Consider the following 17,373-nt stretch of genomic DNA (forward strand, 5'->3'; position numbering starts at 1 on the left):
ATTGCACGATATTGTAAGTCAATCACGAATATGACGACCCACGACGAGCAATGCATACGAACTGCTTCAAGACTTTATTCACGCCATTTGATAATACCAATTGGCCCCGTGAACGCTGATGATTAAACTGTAAACTGCCAAATATTTCAGAAAAACTACTACAAAAAGAGACGTGTTCGCATTTTGTTCACTGTTGTAAAAATACGAAACCATCAATGAGATATTAAAAATATTTGCAGGTTCTAATGTGACAACACGTTCCCTCTAATGTTTACTGTCTACCCACAAAACATTTAGGTTATTAGTACTGCTACCTTAGTTGGAATAGTTCTTGCATACAATCGCTGAAACGTCAAACTGCAGGAATTCATTTTTATCTCTTGAATGTTCCCTCGAAACCTTTCACCTAATGATTTGGACATTCGCAAGCTATAATGTTATATAATAATATAGAATCTATAATAGAATCTTCATTACTAGAATACTATAGAATCTATAGTAATCTATAGATGGGATCTGTAGAAGCTCTGTGAGATAGGAGCGAAATTCTTCATGTTTTATTAACGGCCATGTTAGTTGCTTCATTTTTTTTTGTTTATCCAACTTTGTTTCATCACACCATAGTCATCACCCCACGCCTAGAGTAGCAGGCCAAATTATAATTCTGGAGTATCAATAAAAGTTACTATCTGTCGATCTATCTGTCATGTCGCAAACCTCTGCAAAACAATAAATTAACAGGTGTCGGTACAGGCTTCATTAAGTGTCCAACAACGTTACTGGGTTTTCCTTGAGGGCAGAGTAACGTCACCCTCTCTGACTTGTCTAATGTATGCGTGTGCATTGTATTACGTATATTTTTCAAGTGTTCAAAATTGGGTAAAACAACCGTGACTCGACGGTGAACATGGCACGTGGTAAGATTTGGGGCCTGGACACTGCTCTGCAGCGGAAGAGAGACTGCCAGGCACCGTTCGTCCATGACAAAACTACCATCGTCGCTTGTAAACTTACCTTACAGGGACTCGACATTACATTTACTTCTCTGGTACGTCACTTAGTTATCTCTCAGTGCAGTTACTATGTCTCTCACAAAGCTTTAAGGTTAGGAATCACGCTTAGTCGAGAGTCCAGGGACTAAAGGTTTGTGGATAGAACAACAGTTACGAGAGACAAGTGAGAAAGACGGAGCTACTCTCTTTTCGTCTTTTTTTTTTGTTAGAGAAGGGTGGCGTCGGACAAACGCGTAATTTGATTCCGGCTGACATTCTAGTGCAGATATCAGCTGCTGCATTCGACCATCGATCTGACTTGTGGCTATGAGTTGTGACTCACCCCTTGAGCGGCACGTAAAGCAAATAAAATTCGAAGGTGTGCAAAATTCCGCCTCCAAGTGGTTCAGCAACACACATCAGTAATGTTGACTGAAAAGACGAGACATATTGTTCGCATTGCTATAATCAATCGGTATTCTAGTTGGACATTTTTCGTGTTTTTGTGTTCGTTCAGCATTTTCTTGTGCGAAAGTAAACGTTAAAGTTAGAGTTCAGCACTTATATGTGGCTCTGCAACACTTTTCTGAGTGGCTATCAAATGGTTCCACTGAGTAACCTTATTTCTTACTCATCGACCAAGAAATAACACTCCCGACATTTAACATTTCAACGGATGCTAACGTTTCAATTTATGCGGTTATATCTCCTGACGGCCCGGACTGTGGGTGAGCGATTATGTGGGACTGCCCCCCCCCCCCTCTCCCATACCTAAGGAACTCAATGCGTTGTCCCAAGACAGAACTTTTATTGCACCATCAAAAAAGTTTGGGTTATCCCACGAACCTTGGAAATCGACGTTATGCGAAGCTCGCTGAGGAAAGGTGGCTGTGTTGTATTTTTTTTCTTGAGTGACACGTTCTTAAATGACGCTAAATATATGTACAGCCGACAACGAAAGTTTACGGACCACGTGCGACAATTGGGAGGACACGCGAGCATGCGGCACGAGATGCCAGACATGAGCATGCGCCGTGGTGGTGTGAATGGCAGCGCCGACGCCGGATACGTGACATAGTGCGACCACTGAGTTTCGTAAAATTAACTAGAGGGGAATCTCGCGCTGCGATAATTCAGCGACCACGGGAATGCTGGGTAGTTCACGGATTTGCCTCGCCTTCGTACTTGTTGATGACGAATCGCACTTGTGGCTTCGTTTATTGCTGGTTTCGGTTTTGTTTTGAAGAAAAGAACGAGCCCGTTTGAACATTGTGACCCGATTTGAAATGGTAAGCCCAAAAAGAATAAGGTGGTGAAGTGCAACCGCTGAACATTTGCTGATTTTCGTTTCGTGAGAAAGCAGCTCCAAGCCATACGAACACACATGGAGCCAGGAGCACGAAGATTAAACATATCCGTGTACTAACCATTATTTCCATGCTCACTGAAGTGGCGTGCGTTGTAGCTTCCTTAGACACTAGCGCCAAAGTTCCCTATAGTGTACATATAGGCAACTCTATGTGTGCAACTAAGAAATGCTCCGCATTTCACAACCGACTGCTCGCGCTGCAAAACCGTTCACTGGTCACTGGATCTTGACCTCCGCGGTAGTGCCGGCGGGAGATTTCTCCTGTGTGTTGTCGAAAAATAAAAGTTAGCAATGTGCGCGTTAACTAAAAGCGCTCTGCGGGTCTGCGCGTCCAGCCGCAGTCTCACGTCTCGCACTGGCCATTAGCAGCGATTTATTTTGTTTTAGAAAGAAACACCGCTCTATCACTGCGTGCGCTGTGCATGCCCAGATTTCTCTCCTGCGCAGCGCCGCGATGAATGCCAGCGTCAACGCCACCACGAGTGTAAGTGTGAGCGCCTGCAGCTTCTCACCTATTTTTTTGTGCAATATTGTTCTTGAGTGCGAGAGCAAACTGTCCTCACAGGTGAATGCAAAACATCACCCTACACTGTCAATGACCTCCCCTTGTTAGTTCATATAGTATTACTGTTTATTTAAGTTTAATCATCTCGATGTCATGAATGTCCTGTACTTGTACGATTTTTGCATTGTACGTCACTCCATACGCTATAAGTTCTTTCGCTGTATATAACAGCTTGCATTGTACATACTCATTGATCACCATTGTTCATTATTCTGTGTGCACATAAGCTGTGTAAGATATATCCGGAAATAAAATTCTCTTAAACTAACTGCTTCTCACCTACACATAGTTCTCTTTAGCGCGAGATGGTGTAAGCTTTATCCGTATATCACGCATCGACCACCACAAGAACATTTAGCATTTGTTAAGTACAAGCGGAGTTACAGAGTTATGTTGCACGCTGTATTTGCTTTCTCTCTTTTCTCTTCCCGACGAGCCCACTGAAAGCTAAACCGAGAGGAAGGACAGCGGCAAGGAAGTTTGGTCACGCACGTCACGACCCTGAGCACTTCCTTTCATTTTTCATCGAATGCACAGCTTGCTGTCAGCCTGATCGCGAGCGCGCCTTTCGCGGCGACCGTGGTAACTATGCAGCTCGCGATGCTGTAATCAGCCGATGGCCGAAAAATTTGGCTAGACAGTGCTGTAATTTCGGTATATGGCGTCATTCGTAGAAATAAGAGCGAGTATTTTTTAACTGACTGAGAAATAACTAGAAATTACAGGCTGCATGTTGCGCTATAATAATTGGCTCGCTTGCTCTTATAGGAGCCTCGACTACCGATCGGCAGCGCCTCCTGGCAGGGCCGAAAAAGTGTTGCAGGGGGCCTTATAACAAATATTACGCAATTGCCTAATGATCGGCTGTGACGAAATCCTTGTAAACTTTTGTAATGCACAGCTAGGCATGCTGTTTCGGTGAACATTTGTGCTTCTTAAACTTTTTTCTGTTCATTAGATTGTTTTTGTAGTGAGGAACTGGTAATAAGTGCCCGAGTGTTTGTTCATCTGCCTATGTTTACAGTTTCGTGGTTGTCACTGCTTTGCGACGGCAACTATTGTGCAAGAGAACATGGGTAGTCATCGCCACGCATGAGCATCAATATATGAGTACATTCATCAACGCATTTCATTTATTATATGAATTCAATAAAAGCCCTCTAAAATTATGCATTGAGTGATTTTAAACACATTTAGTGCTTAACAGTGTTTATTCTTATGTATTCATCGTCACATACCACAAACAAATGACGAGCGTGTGACGTAACTTCTCTCCCCCGTGCCACCACTCCCTACTTAGCATCCAGCGCGTTCATCGAGGTGAGCTGAAATGGATTGCAATCACAGCGCGCAACAAATTTCTGTTGCTCCGCTCCTCTTACTTGACAGATCCTAAATGTTTTTTTTTTTTTGCGGTGATCGATTCATGTGGCAATAAACTTCTCTAGTGAAGTGATTCGTGAAAGTGCTTGAGGGTCCCTTTTAAGCCCGACATTTCTCTTTACGCGGAACAATGTAAGGTTTCGCTTACATATATATTTTTACTAAAACCAGTATTGTTATGTAGCCTCAAACATCAGAAACGCTCTGTTTTTTTTTGTCTGTATAAAACGGCTTGCTACACCCCCCCCCCCCTCAAAAAAAAAAAAGAAAAACTTGGCTAGTCTTAGGTCGAAATGCACACACACTTCATCTGCAAGGAGAAATCGTTGGCCTGCATTAGGTAGTGTTTCTAAAACTAATTAGAAGCTCCGCACGCAATGGAAAGAACAATGGTCAACATTATAGAAGGAAAGAAGAACGGGTTGTGTGCTATAATGACTTCCGTCACGTGCGCTCCACGTACCACACCGGACGCAGACTCCCCTGCGACATCTCGCTCTTGTACTAACAGGCGCGTCGTAATGTGCGTGCGGCTGGGAGATCGCGGTTGCATAGAAGGTTTTACCAAGCCTTTCTCTGCTTATCAAAGACCATAGACTCAGGATAGTGCAAAAAGGACGAGCTGATAGCTGTGTTGACGAGGGTACTTTTAAAACATGAAAACGCTACTCACCAAGCAGTGAGACATTGAGACCTGTTTTTTTTTATTATATAATGACCATGAGGTATGTTTTTCCAAAAACCTCGATATGATTAAGAGCGATGACGAAACGTGGGGCGGCAAAAGTTACCACAGTCGCGGGTTCATTAGGAGACCACAAGTATTACGGCCGCCATTCAAAAATGTGGCCTGCCGAGGCCGGTATTCGATCCCGTGATCTTGGGGTCGGCAGTACGTGTGACTTATTCTTTATTGAATACGTTCAAGCTAAGCATGCAACTGGGAAAGACACGGCTAAAACATAGACGAAGACAAAGCAAGCGTACACATTTAGGAATAGCTACGTAACTGTAGGCCACACTATAGAACGGCAGAGGTTTAGGACATATATGAAAAATCCGCTTAAAATACACGGGAAGAATATAACTTATGGCAGAAGTAATGCGCGTTGATGAAAGTTGGGGCTAACGGAAGGGACGAACATTGCTGCTGACGACGCTTTTATATAAGCGAGGCATGCGTATATGAAGACACATCCTTTTTTTCAGCAGATGGGTCCCTCGAGATATGTAATCAGCCATCGGCAATCTCTGCTTTCCTGACCATGGTTCTCCAAAAGCGTACGACATTGGGTGATTTGGTCTTGCACATAGCTTGAAGTGAACGACAGCGCGTAAGTCAAGGATGAAGACGGAACGAACGACAACACGAGCGTTGAAAGAACGAACGACAACTGCGTTCGTCGTTCGTTCTGCCTTCGTCCTTGTTCTATGCGCTGTCGTTCGATTCGGAACGGTTGACCAGCTGGCGCTGAGGGCGGCGTCCAGTCTGCTAGAGGAACCACGTTAACGCATCCGATTTCACAAACGTTTCGTCTAGTGCGATACCAAGGTGCTGCGACAGAGTGCTGTCAGCAAAGGCTTGTTCTTTGTTTTTGTTTTATCCGGAAGCTGACACTGAGAAACCGTGTCGGAGTCTTGCACCCGTCGCCACTGCAAAGGAGAGAATGAGAGCTACCAGCGTAAGACGGTATCCTCAGAAGCTCATCTCTGCGTTCACATGTGAACTTCGTGGCTGTCTGATTCAGTTCAGCGAGACCTCTTGTGGCGAGCGGTGAGCAGGTGCGTTGCAGCTCCTCGATGACAAGCCTATTATTCGTTTCGTGAGCTTTTGCATTCTATCGCACTGCACGAATTAGTGCGTATATGACCGAAAGCGTCTGATCTTACTCAGTTTTGCCGACAGAAGCTAAAAGAGAGAGAAAAAAAATATAAGAAAGGTAGGGAGGTTAACTATACAAAGTCCAGTTTGCTCGAGTGGACCTGGAGAGGATGGAATAAGGGAGTGAAGAAAAGCGCCATTGAGCACCTATGTGGGTGAGATTCCGCTGGCGATGATATGTAGCTCATGTTTCATTGACAGTGTAAATTGCTTAGGGCCTGCATCAGCCCTTTTGTGAAAACAATGCTTCTGGTTTACCGAAATGTAGCTGAACTAGTCGGTTTGCTGTAGGCGCCTCAAAATTTTCTCATAAATGGCGGTAAATACATCCAAAAAATTGTTTCAGGGGAAGTCAATGGTCAATTTCGTTATACGAGGCATCACAATTGACGTTACAATGTTATACATATCCTTTGTGTGAACATCTCTGACTTGCGGTGGAGTTCTACACACTGTAGTGAATTCACTGTCTCTCTCTCTCCTTTTTTTCATTCTCTTCTATCCTTTCTCGATGCCCTTCACCAATCCCCCAGCGTAGCCTAGTCAATTGGAAGTCTTTCTGGTTAACCGGCCCGTCTTCTCCATTTTAGATGCGGAGCATCTTATACTCGCGCCTTGTAGTGCGCCGTCCGCGCCGTCCGCGCCGTCCGCACCGCTTCTCGAACATTCGACAGCTGACGCGCGCGCATGCGCCGTCGCGCCGTCGCCCACTCTTCCACCATCTGTGCATCCCTTCCTCCTCTACACACCGCGCGCGCTTCACTCCTCCACCATCTGTGCACCCTTCCTCCTCTACACACCGCGTTCGACATCTACAATTCTCCTGATTCTCCAGTGGACGCGCATGTGGCGTCGCGCTTCGAGAACATTCAACAGCTGACAGTGCATGCGCCGTCGTGCTGTATATATACTCAAGGTCGGCGCTCGCTCGCTCAGTTGCCGCTCGTCGGTTGGTTTGTACGGCGCGTCGACGTCCAAGGTCGCGGTGAAATGAATTCCAACGAATCCACAAACACAATGATCGACGTCCCTTCGACCAGCGCCGCCCTTTCGCATACGTGTGTACGTGTTCACTCATTTAACACCCCCTCCTACAACCACGTTAACCAATTTAGCCATCGACCCAAGTAAGTCGCAATTTAACACCCCATTTCACAACCACGTTAACCAATTTAGCCATCGACCCAAGTAAGTCGCACTTTAACACCCCGTTAACCAATTATATGGTCCGCATCCTCCTCAGTGTTCCCCCGAGGGAAGCTGCGGGCAATTTTTTGTTTGATTCCTTCGATTCGTTCGCTTTTAAAAACAGCCTTGACCAAACAAAATAGTAAAGCTAAACTAAAGAAAAAAAACGCATCTTATTGAACGCGTAAGAAATGACTCGCTCCCTGGATTTCGTGCCGACCGGTTGTGTCCCCGCGATCTCCCACGACAGCGCAGCTCTGGCCGACTGGGCTCGCCCTACGCCATCTGATGCCGAGAAGAGCTCTCGCCGAGTGGTGCCTCGCCCTCGGACTCCTGCGACCATGGCCATCTTTCCTATCTCCTCTTTACTTCCATCGTTTTCTGTCGTTCGCTGTCCCTGCGCCTCGCCCTCTCCTTCCTCTCTCTATTTCTTTACCTTTTAATCCTATCCTTTTAATCCCTCCTTCGCCCCCATCCCTCGTGAGCTACTGTTGAAGTTCCCTCCCCCTAAGTGACTGTTACGGGGCTCACTTTTCTTTTCTTTTCATTTAAAATCACTCACACATACGCGTAGGAAATGGACATGGGCTGGGAATGTAGCACGTAGGCAGGACAACTACTAGTCATTAGGGTGGTTGACTGGATTTCCAGAGAAGACATACGCACGAAGAGGAGACGGGAAGTTAGGAGGGCCGATGGGGTCAACGCGTTCGCAGACATAGCATCGCAGCAGAAAGCAGAAGACCAGGTTGATTGGCGGATCATGGGAGAGGCATTTGCCCTGCAGTGGGCGTAGTCAGGCTGATTATGATGATAAAATGCTCAATATGAATTAAATCATATCACTCATGTACCCTTTTATTTTGTCTGCGCACTCACACAAACCAAGTAAAACACATTCCTTGTAGGATCGCCTGTAGACATTCGCTGCAGGCAGCTTTTATATAGCTGGCGAGCCTGCAACGATGGGGGGAGTGGTTAAGAGAGTTTAAAGAATGTTTACTTTGTCGTTTTTTTTTAGGAAATATGTTATCGAGCACAATGCTGAAGTTCTGCGTTTTGGCGCTGGCAACTGTCAGTTGCGGTGAGTTTCTTGATGTATATCACATGCATGCTTTACGACGATGGGGAGAGGGGTGGATTGGTTACTCTTGTAGCTGGGTTGCTTTCCGTAGACACTACACACGAGGCTAATGATATAGTTTTAATGCCCGTAGTGTACATTCAGCAGGCTTTGTTTTGTGCCGTAAGGAAGCTAGGGGAACGTTAAATGACATAAAAACACTCAAACGCGACGCTCTCTCCCAAAGCACAGCAACATACTGTCACACAATCATGCGAGTGCGCGACGACCTTTCTATTCTCGGGCCGCTACAGTGAAGTTTGGTATATTTTAATGCGATAGCGTCAAAGAGCCCGTTTTGCAGAAATTCTGGCGTCGGCGTCGTCGGTTGTGTGCGAAAAATCGTCATCTTATGCATGACAAAAAATTGAGAACGATTCAATTAAGTTAAACAATAAAAAAAATTCTGGTTCGTTTGGTTCCGAGTGGGGATCGAACCGAGCAGCTTGCGTGGCAAGGGGATGTTACATCCGCGTCTCTGCTTAAGAAAACAGCGAAAATATCTTCCTCTAGTTGGAAATCCAGTGAAAGTAACTTCCATGTTTTATAAACACGCGCGTATTGCGTAAATATTTCACAACACAACATGAAATATTGCCGCAATGATGCGTGGTACAAGCACTCATTGCCATCAGGCGTCAGAACACGTGATTATAATAATGACTTCATGGTTTAAAGCTGGTCACTCACTACAAAAGTCACACACGTCGTTGCGCCTATATACCTTTAAGGACCCGCAGTGGGTGCACAGCAAGTTAGGAAAGGTTTCGTGCACAAAGTGTTTGAAGTACACACCAGGGACAAAATATCGCTATCGCGTTGAACTCTTTAGGGCGAAGCTAAAGAGTCCCGAAAATTTTTTTTTTTGCCGTCGAAATACCGTTGAAGCAAACGCAAGTCCCAATAGTATGCATAGTTATATAAATATGGCACTTTAACAACAAATTATTTGCATAGCCATTGCATATCCTGTCTTCAATACCCCTCGACAACTTCTTTCTCAGAATTATTAGACTGGACTTTAAAGCATTCTTTACAGCTCTGTGCCAATATTTTCGCGCAAACTCTTACATATTCGCAGATTCCGTGATAACTGCTGCTATTTAACGAAGTGATCTCGTACTGACGCGAATGTAAACACAAGCAAGCACTGCTAGTCCGACATATGACAGTTGAAACATTAAACGGCAGGAAGTATTTCCCGGCCGAGTTCTCACCGTGGTTAGAATCGTTGACTTCAAGCAGTTTTGGTATAAGGTACTTGTAGATTAGCATATCTGTTGTATCCCCTAACAGTGTCGTCGGCGGACGTAAACGATGCGAACACTTTCATAGACATCATTTTAAAGGAAAAGGTGCCATCGCTTGTGAAGGAATCACCACAGCTTTACCCCTACGCGACCATTGAAGACTTCTCGTTCAAGGTATTGTTGTTGTTTTTCCCGTTTGGACAAGCTAACTTGGAGAACATAGTAAAGAAAGCGATATAATAACAACAATAATAATAATAATAATAATAATAATAATAATAATAATAATAATAATAATAATAATAATAATAATAATAATAATAATAATAATAATAATATGTCATATTATAAATAATAATACATTAATCGTTTATTTAACGTGTCCTAGAACAACCATGAAGTTTTAGTGCAGTTGCATGCAAAAATAAAACAATACAAACAATAAAAACATTGTAGAAAGTAACATAATAAAAATAAACAATGCAATATATTAGTAATATTATTATTGTAACCAATAAAACGCAGCGCGATGAGGGGTGGAGTTGAATTTTTCGTACTGTCGCCAGAGCTCCGGAAGATCCCGATTTTCACGAAGCTCGGCCGATCCTGCATAGCGCCCAAGCTCACGAAAGACAGCACGTTTTCACTGCTGTCTTTTTTTTTTTCAAAATAGAACACACTAGCTCATTGATTGGTTTATTAATTTAATGATTCATTGTTTATTTGTTTGATTGATTACGTATTCAATAAATCATTAAACTTATGAGAAATTACGAAACCTTAGCCGCTTCCCTGCGGCCGGCTTCTATAAATCGGGTGTTTCATTGCACATGATCCGCATCATGAAGGAATTGTTATTTGTAAGAACCAGCTACAGTGCGTGTGCAGAGGTGCTATTGTGCTTCACGTGATAGCACAATGACGACATTGTTACTAATGTGCCTGGACTGTATATGTTCCTTGCATGGCGTATACACAACAGGTTCCTAATAACCGGATCACAAACCGTGAACTCAAGGTGAAAATGACACGTGGTGAGGTCCGAGGCCTGGAAACTGCCCTGCAGCGGTTCGGAGACTGCCAGGTGCCTTTACTTCGTGATGAGCAGACCGTTATTGTCTGCAACCTCACTATGCAGGGAGTCAATGTTACCTTCTCCTCACTGGTACGTTTCATAGCTTTTGCGCAGTGCCGTCATAGAGTGTCTAAGCAGCCTTCACATAGCAATTCACCCGTAAGAACCGAGTTACCGTCACAGTCTCGCCTCTAAGCAGTTTCGTGACGTTGCCGAGCATCCTATGTCACCTGCAATAGATTTAAGCCGTTCTTGAACTAAAAAAGTTCTTCCCCTTTATTATAAGAATAAAGAAAAGCTGAATGCTGCCTTGAGGACAAGTCTATGCCGCAACATGAAAGAAAGAGTGCTACAGGGGCTTACTTTAGGATATTTATTTCGGAATCATTGTGGATTGAGCACTTCCCTGTGATATTCATGAGACTGTCTGTAATAGGTACACTATATAAAGAACTCATAGGAGTACTTTTCTCTATGATGGGTTTAACACGGGATGGTCATCCCCGTCAACTCCTAGAATAAGGATAAGGAAAATATGAAAAAATTGGTTAAGCCTGAACTGTGCGTTAAGCCTGTGGGTTAAGCTAGACTCAGTTTATGTAATTTCACTCAGTGGCTTGTTGTGCGTCGTTAATGAAGAAAACTGTTATTTGAATCAATGAACTTCCTTGACACGCTCATGCTACAGAGGAAGAAAGGGAGGGGGTCGTGGGGTGACCATTGCAGAGAGCCGAGGAAAAGTTCCCCATGAAATCGGCTTGATCTATAGATACATCTTAAGAAAGATTTTCACCGCCCTGGGTCATTTGCGTAATCGGGTGTGGAATTGAGTACACGTTGAGTTTTGTTCGATTTTTGTACGTTAGACCTGGCTCAGGCTCCATTCTGGCGAGAAGCCAGCTGATCTTGCCGAACGGATCAAACGAGGATCGAACGTGTGCTAGATTCCGTCCCGAGTCATCTCAGTAGCCACACGCCAGTGTCCTTGAATGAACACACCCTAAAATTAGTGACACCGTGATTGAAAATACGTCTAGCGCCTAATAATGTACGTTCTTCTGGACCTGTAGGAACAACTCTATAGTCGGATAGAACCTACGACGTCCGGAGACGCCCCACCAAGACGGCCGAAGCACGGCTGCCGATAGCCTCAACGGGTCTTTCGTGTCCTTCGTGTCTCTGTGTCGTCGTTTTGTTCTCGCGCTATAACTATCGGGGCTGCGGCGGCTGCATTTCCGATGGAGGCGGAAATTTTTTTTGCAGGCCCGTGTGCTCAGACTTGGGTGCACGTTAAAGAACCCCAGTTGGTCGAAATTTCCGGAGCCCTCCACAACGGCGTCTCTCATAATTATATGGTGGTTTTAGGACGTTCACCCCACATATCAATCAATCAATCAATCAATCAATCAATCAATCGATAGCCTCAACGACTGAAAAAACAGCTCCACTAATGTATTCGGCAATGTTTTTCGAAGGCGGTGTCGTTAATCATCTGGTTAACAATGTCAATCTAGAGCGTCAGCCTGCACCAAGTATGCACAAGCCTGCACAAAATATGCACAAGCCTGCACATTTGTGTAAGGTTGTGCGCGTACGTTTTTGTGGAGAAAATGCCTCAAACTTCAAAATTTGTATTCGATCGAGAATCGGTCAAGCTAATCGTTTTGTTGAAAATATGTGCAGGTAGACGGAGATTCCCTTTTCTCTGGTTGGAAGACCATCTGGGTGAACGTAAATGTGACGGATGGCTTAACACGGATCGAAGCCAAGTTTCCTGTCGGTCGGACAGGTGGAACTCTGGGTGCGGAACTTAACAGGGACTTACAGCTCGACGTCACGTATGACAGCAACCTGAGCCTCAACAAGGGCCGCCTCGAAAAGTTCAAGCATGAAATCAAGGCTAAAGTCAAGAAGGAGCTATACCCCATGTATTCAGAATATGTGTCGCTTCTACGCCGTGCTGTAAGCTTGTCCGCGTACCCGAGGGCCTAATCTCATAATGAGGGCGACGTGGGAGATCTCGTGACCTAAATTAAATGATGCGAAGAAGCGAGTAGTCATATTTTTTCAGCGAATACACATGCTAATTTTATACAACATTCTACATTCCTAGGTTTCTTATAACGAACAATGTTCGTTATAGTCTGTACCCCTGTGTAGATCATAGAAAGAAGCCAAGACAGGTTTAACACCTGAAAAAGGCTTATGGCCTGCCTGAAATAGGAAATACACCATGGTGTACATGCTGGTAAAATTGTAAAAGGTGTAGCGTTTCTACGTTCCCAAAGAAATAAACTATACGTTCAAAATATCCGTGGTATGTGACTGCCTTTTTTGTCAAGGCTGGTTGTGGTTTACCTTATAGCTTACCCTATATCAGACATGCCACTTGGCATTTCTATATCAGTGTGGTTTTTTACTAAAAGTGCACACTCGCACCCCCCACGTGAGTTGGAGCATTGAACAACGCACTAGTTACAATATTTTGACGCCTGATGGTTACTTTACTGTCCTGAAACGCTCTATTCCACGTGTGAATGCGATTCCATACGCGACATGAAGCCTGCATACCGTCAGTGTACGCAGGAGCGTCAAGCACCGGCTTGGCTTAGTGGTATAATATCGTGATGACACGCAGAGGACCAAAGCTCGAATCACTTGCTATTCTCGGTAATTTGAGTTTTTTTTTCTTATTTAGCGTAATAGCAATTACCGACACCAGTGTGTAAATCAGCCCTTGTTGTGATTTCTTAACAGCTCTCGCTGTAAAACTGCATGGTAAGGTGTTATACTGTAACGACAGCTACAAAACAGTTTTCGCTGAAAGAGAGACTGACTGGCATTACACATTGGCTGAAAATGTAAGTCAGTATCATGAATTGATAACGACTATACATTTCCCATAAAGTTTATGCTGGGGGGGGGGGGGGGACAATATGGTGGCCATCCCTCAATAAGGGGGTGTCCCCTACCTCCTCTCTCCTCACCGTCACGTTGCGAGGGGAGGGTCAGCTTCGAAAACTTGGAGGGACGGAGTGAGTAGGATGACTAGAATGCGAGATTGAGTGAGGGAGAAGCACTTCGCAGTGTGACTGGAGAGAAATTGCTTAGACCGCATACGTGATGGGTTTCCAGTCCGAAATTTTTCAAGCGCCCTGGGCTTCTGCATCTCAGACGCACATCCAAGCGAAGTTGTGAGTTATCTTAGTCATAAGATAACTCACAACCTGGTGTTGCTAGCGGGAGGTGAACCTTAGAACCGTCAGCTGTGGCAACAGTTAAAGTGCAGTGAGAGTTCTCCACGTCCCTCCGACATTTTCTTCTCTTTTAACAGCAGTGTGATATCAGCTTAAGTTCCAGCCATGGCAGGTGACCACTCAGAACTCGGCGCACCTTTGAAAAGCGAAGTGAAAGCACGGCAAGGTGTGGGAAAGGGAATGAGGGTAAGGAGGGGCGAGGTCGGGGAGACGAGAATATAAATGAGGGGAAGAGGGTAATAGATTCTATAGCCATGAATGGGTTAGTGTAGAAAGCGGGTAGGAGAGAAAGGTAAGGGTGAGGAGAAATTATTTGAGGAAGAGGAGGGTGGAAAGCACAAGGAGACGGTAATGAATAGCATGGTGAAGGTGAAATAAGCTTTATTTAGTCCCGAAGAACCCCGATCAGACAACCACCGAAGGGGGGTCTTCCACAGTTGCCGGCAGCGCGGATGCGGGTACCGGTAATGTCTAGTTTAGTATAGAGAGATGTGGGAAAGGTAATCACGGTGAAGAGGACAGGAAACATAGAGCGAATTCATGTACAGTATAGTGTAGCAAGGTGCGGGAAACAGAAGCGAGGGTGAAGAGAGGGAAAGGCGAGAGAAAGGGCACACACTCTGTTGTTTACCCTGTCTTTGCAATACCAGAGTATAGTGGCCCTAATTTTTTTCCTCACTTAATGCCATAGCTTGCCACCCGCCTTTGTTGAAAACAAGCTACCTGCCATTAACATTTCCTAGCTCCTACCAGACGTGGACATCGACTTGAAGTTATATGAAATGCCTAAGCCACTTAGTTACAACAGTGGGAAAGAGAGAAAGAACGAAAGAAAAAAAGTGTAAAGAACGTTAGTTGAGCTGATAGCACCAAAAGTGCATCTATTATGCACCATATTTGTAAACAATTGTTCATTCCAGTTACTCTGCCGTTGTACTAAATGATTCGCCTAATTTCATGACTTTATGTGTTTCACAATTCTCGCTTTCATTATTACTTCTTGCCCCACGGCAGATTTGTATTGCGTTGCCGTCAGAAAAAAAACCTTGAATGTTGAAGATCGTCAAAGACTGTGTAGGGCGGCTCTGTGAGCACCGCCGCAGTGGTCTAGTGGTTTGAGGTAATTGGCTGCTGAGCCGCACGTCGAGGGATCGAATACTGGCTGCGGCGGCTGCATTTTCGATGGAGGCGAAAATGCGGTAGGCATGTGTGCTCAGATTTGGCTGCACGTTAAAGAACCCCAGGTAATCGAAATTTTGCAGAACCCTCCACTACGGCGTCTCTCATCATATGGTGGTTTGGGTCATTAAAAGCCACATATAAATCATATCTATAATTAGTGTTGCTCTAAGAAGTTAATCCACAATTATTTTTGTGTCATTCGTTCTTTTCTGCATTGCGCCGCTATTCTTCGCTATATTCTCGTGACCCTGCTGCAGCCTATCACACAAAAAATATTTCTTCTTGCTTTCTTTTAAATGCCAAGCATTTCTTAGTGAACTTCGGCGACTTTGAGCGTATCTATCTATCTATCTATCTATCTATCTATCTATCTATCTATCTATCTATCTATCTATCTATCTATCTATATATCTATCTATCTATCTATCTATCTATCTATCTATCTATCTATCTATCTATCTATCTATCTATCTATCTATCTATCTATCTATCTATCTATCTATCTATATATATATATATATATATAGCCGCTTACGTTTGGGTGCTTTCGTGGTCATTCCTTAAGTTGATGTGAACCAAAAGTAGCATGGGAGGGTAAGATGGTTTGACGAACATGATGCGCTGGTCAAGACATGAATAATCTCACAATACAGTCACGTACGTCGTCAAACACTTTCAGTCAGACAGCGGCACATACCCACGGGCGGGCATGTGCCAATGGTATGCGGGTACGTGCCACAGATGATTGACACTTAGTGTTACCTAGGAACGTCGAGAATACACATGGGCAATTTTAACGCGTAAGCTTCAAGAAATACCCGACATCGGTAGCGTCGACCCGGCAGTGGCATAGAATGAAGGTCAGTGTTAAGAAAAATCTGACATAGGCAGCGTTGACCCCCCGATGAATGCAAATAATGAATTTCAGAGTCCCAGGCTGAATCGAACTCAAGCATTCTGCGCGGCAGTGAAGCATTCTACCGCAGAACTATTCCAGGTCTTGGAACTACTTTTCAAATAAACGCTAATCTTCGTGAAACGTTAATAGTGGTTGCAGTGTTGCTTACTAATTTCATAAAAATACATATGCACTCATTTGATACAGCCGTCGTGCCGGGTTAACTTCAGATGTGGTTAGTTGCCGTGCGCTGAAGTTGATTTATGCAGCAGTGTCCAGGGCCAGCATTTTCGCGAGCCTCAGCGCTTCATGTCAGCTTCTGGTGTTGCTAATACGCGTGTTCCAGTTGGCATCGTTGCGAATGTGCAAAGAATTAGTTTGCAACTCTTCAATTAATCTGCAACTCTTCAACATATGTCTGTGCGTGCAACATTTGTACATATACTTAGCGTCATTTCATGACGTGTCGCTCAATGAAAAAAACTGCAACTAAGTCACCTTCCCTCCGCATGCTTCGCATCACGTCGATTCCCACGTACGTGGGTTCTGTGAAAATTTTTTTATTTAGGAATGAGCCCACATTGTTCTTGGGCGTTACAACAAGGGGGGCTACAACATAGATAGAAACATTTCTTCACTTTCACATTATACTTGTTCTTCAGCCAGGTTGTCCCATTATGATACACACTTCGGAACAAAATGAATCAGAAAGCATGCATGTCCTGGGTCGATAGTGATGAATTTTTAGTTTGTGATCAGTCTTTTTAAAATGACAAAAAATTGTCTTTAAGGTGCCTTTTCGCGTGCATTTATGTCACAATACAAATTGACACAATTCTGCCTAAGCATGCATGCTATGAACTGTACGTAAACGTCAAACTTCGGATTTACATATGCACGGGAAACTGAACATCCCTTACACAAAACTCGCACCTGGTACAATCCCAGGTATGTTGCCAATGCCCAGGCCATACTCGCTATAACATTGGCAGCGTGCCAGAAATCCGCAAATAACAACGCCAAGGGTTTCTGAATGTCACTTCGAACGCCCGTTAAAACCCGAGAGGCTCTCACGGCCAAGATAGAAGACCACACGCTGAACGCAAGATGAATCATAAATATTCAAAACAGAAACTAGGTGTGATTCAGCCAGACAGCGTAACCTTGGCGCCCGGTCTGCCGGCTTGAAAACACCCCTGTATCTCTCCC

The 17,373-nt window shown here is 44.4% G+C and overlaps 1 protein-coding gene across 2 annotated transcripts; it reads left to right on the forward strand.

Annotated features, from left to right (window-relative positions):
- Window positions 1–5,934: 5,934 nt before the first annotated feature.
- On the forward strand, window positions 5,935–13,138 carry LOC119159684 (salivary anticoagulant protein P23). 2 transcript variants are annotated; one of them, XM_037412512.2, is made up of 5 exons: window positions 5,935–6,091; window positions 8,401–8,463; window positions 9,799–9,926; window positions 10,735–10,917; window positions 12,511–13,138. In XM_037412512.2, exons 2-5 carry the CDS (start codon window positions 8,406–8,408, stop codon window positions 12,817–12,819), a joined length of 678 nt encoding a protein of 225 aa, XP_037268409.2. In that variant the 5' UTR covers window positions 5,935–6,091; window positions 8,401–8,405; the 3' UTR covers window positions 12,820–13,138. The 2 variants fall into 2 exon arrangements, with proteins under 2 accessions (XP_037268409.2, XP_075745733.1); XM_075889618.1 differs by lacking the exon at window positions 5,935–6,091 and adding an exon at window positions 6,173–6,342.
- Window positions 13,139–17,373: the final 4,235 nt, after the last annotated feature.

Source organism: Rhipicephalus microplus, chromosome 1 (assembly GCF_043290135.1).
Source record: "Rhipicephalus microplus isolate Deutch F79 chromosome 1, USDA_Rmic, whole genome shotgun sequence".
NCBI classification, from domain to species: Eukaryota; Metazoa; Arthropoda; class Arachnida; order Ixodida; family Ixodidae; genus Rhipicephalus; species Rhipicephalus microplus.